The sequence below is a fragment of the Orcinus orca genome, chromosome 3 (assembly GCF_937001465.1).
Source record: "Orcinus orca chromosome 3, mOrcOrc1.1, whole genome shotgun sequence".
Taxonomy (NCBI): Eukaryota; Metazoa; Chordata; class Mammalia; order Artiodactyla; family Delphinidae; genus Orcinus; species Orcinus orca.
Genome location: NC_064561.1, coordinates 184,809,022 through 184,821,268, shown reverse-complemented (window position 1 = coordinate 184,821,268; position 12,247 = coordinate 184,809,022). Strand labels below are relative to the sequence as shown.

Genomic DNA, 12,247 nt, shown 5'->3' with positions numbered 1-12,247 from the left:
AGTCTAATTGCACCCACACGGCCCCTGCGGCTCAGGCGCCTGGGAGGCCTGGCCGGGCGCGTGCGGCCTCACGCCAGCCTTCGTGGGCTTCCCGGCCGGGCCTGGGGGTGATGCCGGACGGCAGCGAGGGCTCGCGGAAGCGCGCGCTCCCCATGGGGTGAGGACAGAGTCCCGAGGTGACTCCTCCCCACGGGGGACCTTCGGCCCCTGTTTCTTAATAGTCTTGTCACTGCGACTTCAAGGTAGGTCGTGAGCCCCACCGTGGGGCTCGGGGGTGCCCTTCCTTCAGTCAGAGGGCCTGGCCCTGGGTCTGGTTCAGCTGGTGGAAGTGTCTGAGGCCAAGGCTGAGTGTGGACTGGCGCCCGGGGTGCCGACACCCACCTCCAGTGGTCCCCGATGCCAGGAGCTCAAACTGCAGAGCCCGGAGGCGAATAGGGGCGGCCGTAGCCACGCCGGGACGGGCTGCATTTAGGGCTGTGCAATCGGGCACATCTGTGCGAGGCCTCAGGTGAGCCCAGGCCCCACCTGCTCCGGTTTCCCCGGTGGATAATGGCCAGCTCCCAGGTGGGTGGGGTGCACCTCTGAGGTATGCCAGGGCCGAGGTTAGTAACCAGCCGGCAGGAAGCACCAGCGGGGGTGGGGGAGCAGGAGACGCAGACGCCACGGTGACAGAGGAGAAGCTGGCGCGGCTCTTCCCCGCCGGTTTGCGTAGAAATGACACCCAAACCTTCTGCTCAGGTTCAGGTTTACCTGGGCTCCACGATCGTGGGACTGGGATGCCAGCCTCTGCCACAGGGGCCTCCTCCTCTTTCCCTGGCCTCTTGGAGATGGGGGGACTGAGGCTGGACCCCATCTCCCCGCCAAGGGGGCGGGACAGCAGCTGGGTCGTTCCCACTGCGCCACCCACTGCCTGACCTGGTCGGACCAGACTTTACTCCCAAGTGGGACACGTGTTTCGGCCTGGGGCCGGGCGTGGGCTGGCTACTGACGACTTACAAGCCAGGAGGGGCACGCGGCCACCGGTGACATCTCTTGATGACCCCTAAGCTCACCGCCCCCCGTAAGGTCTGTGTTCTTCGTCCTGGGCTTTCTTAAACGAGGCTGCCTGGAGCCCGCCCTGAGGACCCCCCAGGACCCTCCATGAGCCCCCCGGTCGGGGGGCGGTGCCCACTCACCCATCAGGCCGCTGCGGAAGACGCCGTAGAGGGACAGGCCAGTGGTGGCCGCGTTCCACACGGTGCCGATGACGGCGTACAGCAGGATGGTGCCCAGGTTGCCGAAGAAGAGGCGGTTGGGCATGAAGTAGCCGGCGTCCAGCACGATGGGCGGCAGCAGGTAGAAGAAGAAGACCGTGGGCGTGAGTGAGAAGGAGGCGATGTGGTCGGCCGCCAGGACGATGCCGCCCAGCACCAGGCCCAGCACGATGAGCAGTGCGCTCTCGGGGACGACGCTGGTGACCTTGTGGGACACGTGGAAGCCTGCGGGGTAGGGAGGGGTCAGGGGGGCCGGGACCCCACGGGGGGGCAATGGGGGATCTTGCCTGGCACCACAGGACAGACATGAGCTCGGGAAACAAGGCCCGACGTCCGGGTCTGTGGCCGCAGAGGAGGCCCTGCCAGTCGCCCTGGCCCCAAGGACACCCTCCTCAGATGTGCCCCTGCCTCCTGCTCAGAGAATGGCCCCCCTCCACAGGGAGCCCCCGTGATAGGCCAGAGAGGCTGCACGGTGGCTTGGGGACGGAGGCCCGGATTGGTGGGCAGAGTGCAGGCCCCACTGACCCCCTCCGACATCATCCCTCGTGCCGTACCTGGTGACCGGGACCCTCACCCTGCTTGAAGCCTAGCTGTGTTTTGATCTTCCGTGGAGGAACCCCATGCCGGCCGTCCCCTCTACCTGGCTCTCCTGGGGTCAGAGTGCCCAGGATGAGAGCCTTGTAAGGCCAGGGCCTCAGGGCCCCCCAGCAGCAGTCAGCCCCACCGCCGCAGTCACGCGCTCGGGGGACAGCGGGGCGCAGAGGTCTCCCCAGCGACGGCCCCCTCACCTGTCAACCCTGCCAGGACCTCGAGGGAGGCGTGCACTCCAACAGCTGGGGCCATTTCTCCTTTGTTCTATTTTAAGACTCAGGGAAACTGTGATAAGAATCCTGTGTTACGTCTGATTTCAAAATAGCTGGAATGTTGACAGAAGAGGTGGCTCTCCAGCTCGAGCAGTCTGAGGTAGCTCTCGCCTCACTCACGCAAGCTCTGTTTATGGGGAGCTCTTCTTCTGTATTCTAAGGAGAGCTGTCTCCTGAGATGCAAGGACCCCAGGGCAGCAGGGGCGGGGCGTCCAGTGGGAGAGGCTGACCCGTCCCAGCTGTCTCAGGGAAGACTTCTTGGGCCGGGTCCCGCGGGTTCTGATCCAGGAGCCCTGCACCCTGTCCCTGGCCTGTGTCCTCGCTGGTAGCCAGGGGACATCTGGGGGTTAGATGCTGGCTCTCAAGGGGGCTCCCTGAGGAAGGAGGGCCCGTGTCACTGCGCCTCGTCCCCCGGGACGGTCCTCTCCGCGTCTGGTTGAGATGCAGCATGACAGGTGCGGGCCATGCTCTGTGGCCCAGGGAGGGTCAGGTTTCAGCCGGTGGAGGGAGAACGGGCACTGCCTCCAGGACCCGAGGACCCGCTGGCGCCCCGGCACCAGCTGCACATTTTGATTTGGGAGCGAGCTTCTTCCTCTGAAAGTTTCCACACGTGGCAGGTGGGAGGTGAGGGCCGCTGCTTCCCAAGTAGAGGTGCCCAGGAGCCAGCAGAGGGGTCCCGCCTTCATGGGGAGACTCAAAGGCCGGGAGGCTGATGCCTCAACGCTTCCACGTGACACAGTTACCAGGCCTCGGTGGCCGCCGCGGGTACGGCAAGGGAGGCCATGCCTGAGCACGAGCCCCAGCTCCCTGGAAGTCCTCCAGCCCTGCCCTGCCCGTGAGCGCGGGGCATCGGGGTTTGGCAGGCTCGCGGCCCCCAGGAGGGGCTCTCTGAGCCCAGCGTCGTCGGAGGGGCCCTGACGTGGGGAAGACGGGCCGGCGCCCCAGAGCCCCATTCTGGCGGCCCCTGCTCCCCCCCGGCCACCCGGCAAGGACCCGGAGAGACGCGTCTTCCCTTGACGGTACACTCCCGCACCCCGGGCTGAGTGACGGTCGGTCAGGGCCGCCCTAGGCTTTGGGAGGAGACCTGGGAGGCCATGCCCACGCCCCCTCCGCCCCGTGGCTCCTGGCCCCAACGGCCAAGCGCACAGGGTAGCGCAAGAACCGCTGCAGGCCCCAGGCCCCCCCGGCCACCAGGATCAGCAGGCCCTGGGCCCAGGAGTCCACACTGGGCTCTGACGCCGCTGGGGAGTTGTGCTGGTATAGAAAGGCCTGCGGCTCTCGCCCCTCCTCTGCACCTCCCCGGGGTTCCCTGAAGTCCACAGACGGCGGGCTCGTCCTCTCTTCTCCTTCCCGATGGGCTCGGCGGCCGGGAGCCGAGTTTGGAAAAGCCGCCCAGAGCCGCAGGCGCGTCCCGAGTCCCCTGCCTGCTGGGCAGTTGTGAGGCGTCCGCTCCTGCCCCCCAAACTCCCAGCGAGCCCCGAGCAAACTGCACGGAGGGCCTCCCCCGGGACCCCACCCCGTTCACCAGAGCTGCTGCTCCCCACGAAATGTGTGTCTCCTGCTGTCCTCCTGGCCTGGCCAGGCTCCAGCGGAGGTCACGTCTGGGACGGCCCCTCAACTGCTCCTTCACCCCCGCGGTGCCCGCTGGTCTGGGGGCCCCTGGAGCTGAGGCCAGCACCGCGGGTCATTGGGCCCAGGGCCAGGTGCGGAGCACGAGTGACCGCTGACCCCTAGTGAACCCCCTGCCAGGGTGGCAGAGGGGGGCGGCCCAGGGCTGGCTTCCGGTCCTGGGGCTCGTGCTCAGTCTTTAGCCGAACATCTCCCCAGATTAGACATTCCCAGTGGACCTCGGATCTCAATCTCCTCTGACAACCGCGGGGCCAGCCGGGCAGGAAGGTGCCGAGGAACCAGGTGGCCCTTAACAACAGCAACAAAACTCGGCCCCTGGGGAACTCGGAGTCCCAACCCCCCGCCACATTCCTCTACAGCAGCCGGTTACCAGAACATCTTATTAATTTGGAAAACGGGTGGATGACACACAGGCTGACTTCACACCAGATGCTCTTGCTTGGAAGGAAGCCCTGAAAACCCAGAGAAAATGTGACTTGAACCTTTTACCCCTTGAGAAAGAAATATATACACACACAGCGTGGACGGACGGGCGTGCCGTTCCGACCTCTGTGTCTGGCGCTGTTGGACACACACCTCTGTGCACGGCGGGGCCTACCGAGCGCTCACCTGTGTCCTGCACAGATGCCCGTCTCACCTGCCCACGGGGGGTCTGGGGGCGGTGGTCACCTGTCCCTCATCCCAGGCAGGTGGGAGACGGCATCTTAACCTGACTTCCTTATCCTGAGTGAGGGTTGAGCGTCTCTTCCCATTTGGGAGACGTTTCTTCCTTTTCCGTGGACCTGCTGCCGCGTCACTGGGTTACCAGCCTCTTCTTACCGACGGGCAGCTCGTCACGCACCGGCGCAGGTGTATCTTCACTTTCAAAGGTGTGGTCACTTAGCTTCTTGTTCATGTTTTGCTACGTGCAGATGTCTCCTGTTTACGTAAATCTGTTGGTCTTCTGCTCCATGGCTTCTGAGTTTTGTGTTATGCTTTAAAAAGCCCTCCTTTCTCCTATGTTTTCTACTGAAGGTTTGATGTTCAATTTAACTTTACTTGAATTTCACAAAGAAAATATTTAAAAATAGTCCTGAAACGGAAGGACCTGCCCAACTCCGGAGAGAAAGGCTCCCGAAACCCCGCGAGTGAGCGTGGCCCCTCCAGCCCCTGTGGGTGTCAGGACCCCACCGTTCCCTCGCCCAGACAGTCTCAGCACCCGTCTCCCTTGGGGGCCAGAGGCCGGCACCACCTTCTCACGTCTGCGGGTGCCTGCCCGGCTGCGCCCCTAGCCTCCGGCAGAGCCGGGGGACGGGCCGGGCCAGCCCGCTTTTCACTTTACTCGCCCCATGTGGTCGCCAGTTTGCTTGCTTTTCCTGTCTGGTTGTCAGAAGACGTTTTGTCTTTGAGAGCATCCTCGTAGCAAGGGTGTATCTTAGCGCTGGTTCTCCTCCTTCCTCTGATACGGGGGACGTTGGCTCAGCCTGCATTTCGAGGAGGCATCCCCATCCCCGCGGCAGCCAGGCCGGCTCCTCGAGGGCATCCCGCTAACTACGTGCGTGCCGCGCGCTCACTGCTCGCAGTCGGTTCCGGGCAGACTGCGGAGGCCCGTGGGGTCCAGCGAGCGTGCCGGGAGGAGGGAGCCAGCGGCTGCCTCCACCTGCCTGCCACCCGCAATCTCTCAGACCTTTCGTCCGGCCGGTGCTTTGCCTCCAAGCCTTCCGTCTGGTTCCTGCTGTCCCGAGCTTATTGCTCAGCTCTCCCCGTGTTAGTCCTTTTCCAGTTTTCCCAGCCAGGAAAATGCTCTTGACATTTCCAGCACCATTTTATTGTCTCAATTTGAGCTCCTGTCTTACTGAATCTGTATTCTGACCCTTGTCTGTGACGTAAAGCTCCACGGAGACTTTCCTTCTGTTTCTTGGGTGACGTTTTATTCCAGGGGGTTCCTCCCTCCCTCGCTCCCCCCCCCCCGCTTCCGCGTCAGTCCCTGCCGCCCCGTGTCACGCAGCTCCGTCCGCATCCTCTGCCTCTCAGGTGTGGGGGGAACGGCCTGACGCGCACTTGCGGCCTGTGTGGGTCCACGCGCCTTCCCTCGAGCAAGCGATCGGGGCGGACGGCGCTGCCCCTCCCCTGTGGTCCGAGGTCGCTGGCATCAGGTTGGCCCCTGGCTCCTGGTCTGTCTTTCTGGTCTGGGGGGAGGGGGAACAGCAGTGTGCAGGGGGCCCCATTCTCCGTCCTCGCCCAGAGCTCCGGGGTCTCTGCTTCATGGGAATTCTTCACGAGCCGTCCTGCCAGCTGGGCCCGGTCAGGCCCGCAGGCGGCTCTCCCGTGACCACCATCAGACGGCAGTCCGCATTGTAATGAGCTAATTAAACTGAAGACTGGATTGATCTTAAATGGCAATCTGTTAGTGGCTCAGCCATTAAGCCCATAATGGGCGTTTTAGGAGTTGGTGGGCCAAGCTCCAGGTGCCTGGGCGCCCATGTGTGCCTGAGGACGCTGTCCGCCAGCCGGGAGGGAGGCCGCTCCCGGTGGGGCAGGTCCCTGGGGGCCGGACCCTTCCTTCGGCCGCGGACCGTGCATGGTTAGGACAGACAGTCACTCACGTCGCAGCTTCTGCGAGACGGTGGGGATGGCGGGGTGGAGACAGCGGCCAGAGCACGTGCTGGGCCCCTCCTTCCAGCATCCGCGGCCCCGGACGGCCGGGTCTTCTGGGGAAGCTGCGAGGACAGTGGAGGGGCTCATCGCCGCCACCCCTTGGCACCCCGGCCCCTGCTGGGGACACCTGCCGGGGGCCTGCTCGCCAAGAGACCCCAACAGCAGCACGGGTCCTGATGCCCCTCCCAACCTTCGCCTCCTTTGCCTCCAAAGACAGAAGGGCCCGCGAAGCAGTTCAGAGCAGCCACCTCGGTACCTTGGGCCCTGCAGCTCCGGGGCCTCCACGTCCGGCCAACCCAGAGCCTGGGCCACGGACATCGAGGGCCTGTGTCCTGGGGCCGCGCCCCTGGGAAGCGAGTGGCGGGGGCAGCCCTCCCCATCGGGCCCGCATTTGCTGGGAAGCCAACCCTTAGGCTGGGAGGGTGGAGGCTGCCTGAGGCCTCGAGGGACTCCCGCGCCCTATGTGTAAAGGGCCCACGCGGGGCCCAAGTGCACGTCCGCCGCGGGGCCAGAGCCAGGCCGGGACCCACGGGCAGCAGCTTCGCGGGCGACTGGGACCCCACAAGTGTTACGGGTGCCGATGCAGGGAGAGCACGTGACACACACCCGGGACCCCGCAGAGCACCAACGACCGCAGGAGACAGGACACAGTCTCTGTGGAGCACAGATCCAGGGGCGCCGTGTCGGCAGGGCCCTGAGGAGCCGCATGAGGCCGGGCCGGAGCCGCCCGCCCGCCGGACCTCCCAACAGGGACTTGCGAGCCCACGGGTCTCTGATCGCCAAGGCCTGGGGAGTCACAGCTAATTAAGCACGGCTGCAGGACGGTAAGAGCAGAGACACGTGTGTTTACTTCTAATTACAAACCCTCGGACTGACGGTAAAGGTCCGGAGGCCCTGCGACCAGCCCGCCATTCTGGAGGGGGCCCTGGGCAGGGCGGGCACCGGAAGGTCGCTGCCAATGGCCCTCACGCCCCTGAGAACGCGGCCGGGAGCCCGGGGACCAGGGTCAGGCCCTCTGTGGCCACCGCCCCCAGGGACTGCTCGGCCGGATTCAGCTGAGTCCACGCGATGCAGCGGCGCAGTAAATCCCTTGGTTTTACTTTAACACACACGAGCCTCGGTCAGTCCAGCTCTGCTTCAAAGTAACAAGATGAACGGTGAGACGCTTCCAGCAGAAGGATGGGAAGTCACTGGGACGCACAGGGGAGCCCCCCGCTCGGGGGGACGAGCGGTCCGGGTGGGACCTGAAATGTCACACGCTCAGGGGCAAAGACACACAGACACACCCACGCAGTGACACACACAGGGACACAAGACACAGGGACACAGAGACACACAGACACACACAGGGACACAGACACACACGCAGTTCCCAGCGCTGACTCTCCAGCACTCTCTACAGTCACGCCATGGAGTCCCCGAAGCCCCTCCCAGGGCAGGCACTGGCCCGAGGACCCCCGTCCTGTGCTCAGAGACATCCACCCAGATGCCATCCCCTGCAGGGCAGGCAGCAACCACACAGCAGGTGTGACTGGTGATGTCACATATAATTATATACATTAATGATAATAATTAACGAGTGCTGTCAAGTGAAGCCATGAGTGAGTGGCCTGGCCCCAGCGCCAGCTGGGTCTGCAGCTGCCAGCCCCGCTCCACCCACGGTGCCCTTCTCCCCAAGGGGCTTTTCCATCCTTCTTCTGTGTCAGCCCGCTCCTAAGTGCTCCACATACGAGGAAGCACCCATTTTAAGCTTTTCTTTCTTATGATTTCATGATTGGCTCTGACTTAAAGACTTGGGAGAAGAATTCATGACAATCACACCTCATGGATGGGCACCAGTGGAGTAGCTCCCATTGTCCCAGCAATGGACCCACTGTCAATAGTTGTCCAGCCAACTGTCCTCTGGGTAATGACCATGAGCTCTGGAAAAAATACCCACAACAAACACAACACTGAAGAGAGAGTAAATGAAGCAGACGCCAGATGGGCTCTACACTTTTCCTTGTTTTTTTACGGCTTTTTCTCAGAGGGCAGGTCCCAGCTGGGGCCATGCAGAGCAGCTAAAACTCAAATAGAAACCTACAGTCTGACTGGATTGAAAAATCAGAGGCTAGAGGTCAGGGCAACCACAGGAGCTGAAAAGAGAGGGGGGAAATCCCAGAAAGGAAAGAGCCTGAGAGGCCAAACCCCAAATTCTGTGCACGAACTCTTGAAATCTCTGGCTGGTCCCTGAATTACACACAAGAGAGGCAGGTCCTGAGCTGCCAGCAGAAGCTAAAAATTCAGAGGTTTCAGCTGCTGTCACCACAGGGAGACACATCTGGAGTTTCGGTCCAGTCCTGGCAAAACCACAGTGCGGCAACAACACCCACCACAAAAATCAATGCTCTCCAGAGGAACGTAACAGAATACAGAGTCTCTACAATGTATCAGTCATAGTGTCCTGGAAACAAACCAAAATTACTAGACATATGAAGAAACAGGAAAATGGGATCCATAAATCAGTGGAGACCTCAAGATGATCCAGATGTTGGAATTAGCAGACAAGGACGTAAAAACCGCTATTATAACCATGCTCGAGAATGTAAAGGAGAATATGCTTGTAATGAATTAACAACAGTAAATCTCAGCAGTGGAATACAGCAGGATTTGGCAATTTTCTTCTAAAAGAGCCACATAGTAAATTGTTTAGGCTTGTGGGCTACACATGCTGTTTTTCAGTTACTCAGCTCTGCCACTATAGCACAGAACAGTCATAACATACATAAACAGATGAACACCACTGGGTTCCAATAAAACTTTATTTACAAAAACTGGTAGCCAGCCCTGGGCGTGGTCTGCTGGCCCTTGAAATAGAAGATATCTAAAAGAACCAAGCTGGAATTCTAGAATTGAAGAATTCAATCACCGAAATAAAAAAGTCAGTGGATAGGCTTAACAGCAGATAGAGGTGGCAGTAGAAATGATCCAATCTGAAGAACAAAGAAAGATAAAAAGTAAACAGAGCCTCCGTGGCCTGTGGGACAATATCAGAAGAAATTGGAGTCCTAGAAGGAGAGGAGAGGGCAATGGAGTAGAAAACAATCTGAAGAAGTAATGACCAAAAACGTCCCCAATTTGATGAAAGGTATCAATTTATAGACTTGAGAACTACTTCAGATTAGATGATTTCTATTTCTCTGTCTTCAAGTGAAGCTGAGGGTCCAGGGCAGGTAAGTTTGGGTGCGGGAAGGGCCTAAAAGCTGCAGGTCAGAGGTGAAGTGGGCGCCTGGACTTCGGGGTGAGCTGGGTGGGGTCTGGGGCCAGGCTCTCAGAAGAGGAGAGCTGGGCCCAAGCAGATCACCACGGCAGAGCCAAGGCAGATGGTTCACGCTGACGGCGTCAGTGTAATGACACACAGGGCGTGACTGCTGCAGGTAGCTGCTAATCAGGTCACTGAGACCTGACTGCACAGAAGAAGTCATTGAACTTGAGCTGCGACAGGCACAGCAGCGAAAACAGCAAAGGCAGGTAGAGGTAAGGTTTCCAAAGCAGAATCACACAGATCCCGGCGCGGGGACCACACAAACTCCCTTTCTCTGCGGGAGGTGTAAGAAGGGCCCCAGGATGGCATGTGCTCGGTGACTCTGCTTTCACAGAAGGAGGAAGCTGGAGGCTGCTGGCCCTGGAGGCTAAACAAACCAGGAAAGGCATTCTTCAAAGTTCTAGGATTTAAGAACATAAAGTTAGTTACATCACAGGGAGCCATGGTGGGGGGAGAAAAGTCTTGACCTCGGTGGAGCTGCTGGCTGGCTGGAGGTTTGGAGGCTGACTGCAGTGATCCAATTCACTGAAGTCCACCGGGGCCAGGATGCAGGATGCCCCACTCTGGCGTGGCTTTGGGGAATCTGGGAACAGATTTCCTGCAGAGGAGCAACGTTACATCTCGCTGACCTTTATACCTTCGTGTGAAAAATTTTCTCTGAGGATGTCTTTTGTGCAGATAAAGTGTGTGGGCAATGTCCCAAGGTGTCATAAACCACGTCTGCCATTCACGTGGCTGCCGGATCACCGCAGCCCCTGCTATCAGGGCGCTCCCAGCACTGGCCCCGAAGCCAGGACTTTGTCACAGGCCACTGCCCAGACCCAGAGCAGCAGGAAGTGATGGGACTATTGACTTCTGATATGGACACCGTGCTGCAGGGGGCAAAGGGCTCCCGAGGCGGGGAGACCATCAGGGGACCCTGCACGGGCACCGGGTCTTGAGAAAAGCTGGACTGAGCTATGTAAACTGTCCCTGGGGGCGAGCGGCACAGCCAACACCCTCACTGGGACTGCTTTGCACCCCCAGGTTCCCATCGTTTGGCCCAAATGCGTGCAGGGGGGTCAGGACCAAGGGCAGGAGCTGCCCCCCACCCCATGCTGGGGCTACCCAGAGGAACAGCACCTGTCGGGGGGTCAAGAGACAGGGTTTCTGCACATTCGAGGGCCTTCCGTTCTGAGGGACCTGTGTTGCTGGTCACCAGCAAGTTATTATTTTATTCCTTTTAGACTTGGTTCCCTTATCATAAGATGACAGTCTAGACCTTTCTGGGCTGTCGTAAAGATGAAAATCAGATTCCTGCAAGCCCGGTGGAAACAAAAGGGCAGTGGTGTCATTTATTTTCTTTATTTTTAGATTTTTGGCCAGGCCAGCAGGAAGGGGGGCGGTCTGAAGACGCTGGCATCCTGGCCTCCCCACCCCTGCAGCCCCTGCGCTCCCTGCTGGGCACCGTGAGGTCGGCCCCCATATGCGCGGACCCAGCCTGATCAGCCCCCCTGGGGGTGGGGCGTGGGAGGTCTTGGGCTTGAAAACCAGCGGCCGAGTTATGTAAAGCAGGGCAAGTGAGGAAACACTGCCGGGAGAGGCAGGTCCACACCAGGAAAAGGAGTTGCATCCTAGGCCAAAGGGTGCAGTCAGTGATTTACGAACTCCTGTTTATATGAGAAAATACGGGAGCAGAAACTAAAAACTCAACGGACGGACCTCCCTGCTGGTCCAGCGGTAAAGAATCCGCCTTCCAAGGCAGGGGACGCGAGTTCTATCCCTGGTCGGGGAACTGAGATCCCACATGCCACGGGGCAGCTAAGCCCGTGTGCCATAACTAATGAGCCTGTGCGCCTCAACTAGAGCCCACGTGCTGCAAACTACGGAGCCCACACACTCTGGAGCCTGCGCGTCACAACTACAGAGAAGCCTGCGGGCTACAACGAAGAGCCTGCGTGGCGCAACGAAGATCCCGCGTCCGCAACTAAGACCTGACAGCCAAGAAAAAAAAAAATTAAAAAACCCAACAAAACTCAACAGAGGTGTTGGAAGCTGAAGTTAAAGGATCTCTCAGAAGACAGAGGAAAAAGATAGAGACACCAACGCAGGAGAGGACATTCAAGAGTAGAAAGAGGACGACACAGGTTCTCTCAGAAGGAGCTAGAAGAGGGACAGAGGGAGAGACACGGACGAAGCAGCCACAAACGTCTCCGGATGAAAGGCTTGTGCTTCCAGGGACCAAGCTCGACAGATGAAATGAGATCTGCCTCAAAGCACATCATTACTGGGGAGAGGAGGGGGGAGGAGGGAGGGGAGAGGGGAGGGGGTCCCCAGCATGAATCCAGTAGGTCATCAGTCTGCTCAGGACGGTCGATGTCACCCTCCCCTGCACAGCCAGTCCCCAGAGGAAGGGGGGAAAGTCACATTTGATGGAGAATGAGTCCACCAAAGAGGGGCTCCCCAAGACAGAAGGCATGGGATGCCAGGCGGGGTGCCCCGTGGAGGGCAGAGTGACGGGAGGGCCGGCGCTGTGTCTGGCAGAGGGAAGCCCAGGGACCTGGTGTCGGGGGCAGCAGCCC

General features: G+C 60.1%; 1 protein-coding gene across 3 annotated transcripts in view; it reads right to left on the bottom strand.

The window, feature by feature from the left end:
- Positions 1 to 12,247, bottom strand: part of SLC9A3 (solute carrier family 9 member A3) — a 39,632-nt gene that overhangs the window by 13,427 nt on the left and 13,958 nt on the right. For all 3 annotated transcript variants that reach the window (XM_049708249.1, XM_049708250.1, XM_033436675.2), the window contains exon 2: positions 1,176 to 1,478. In XM_049708249.1, coding sequence (XP_049564206.1) covers positions 1,176 to 1,478 — 303 coding nt within the window. The remainder of the gene's footprint in view (positions 1 to 1,175; positions 1,479 to 12,247) is intronic.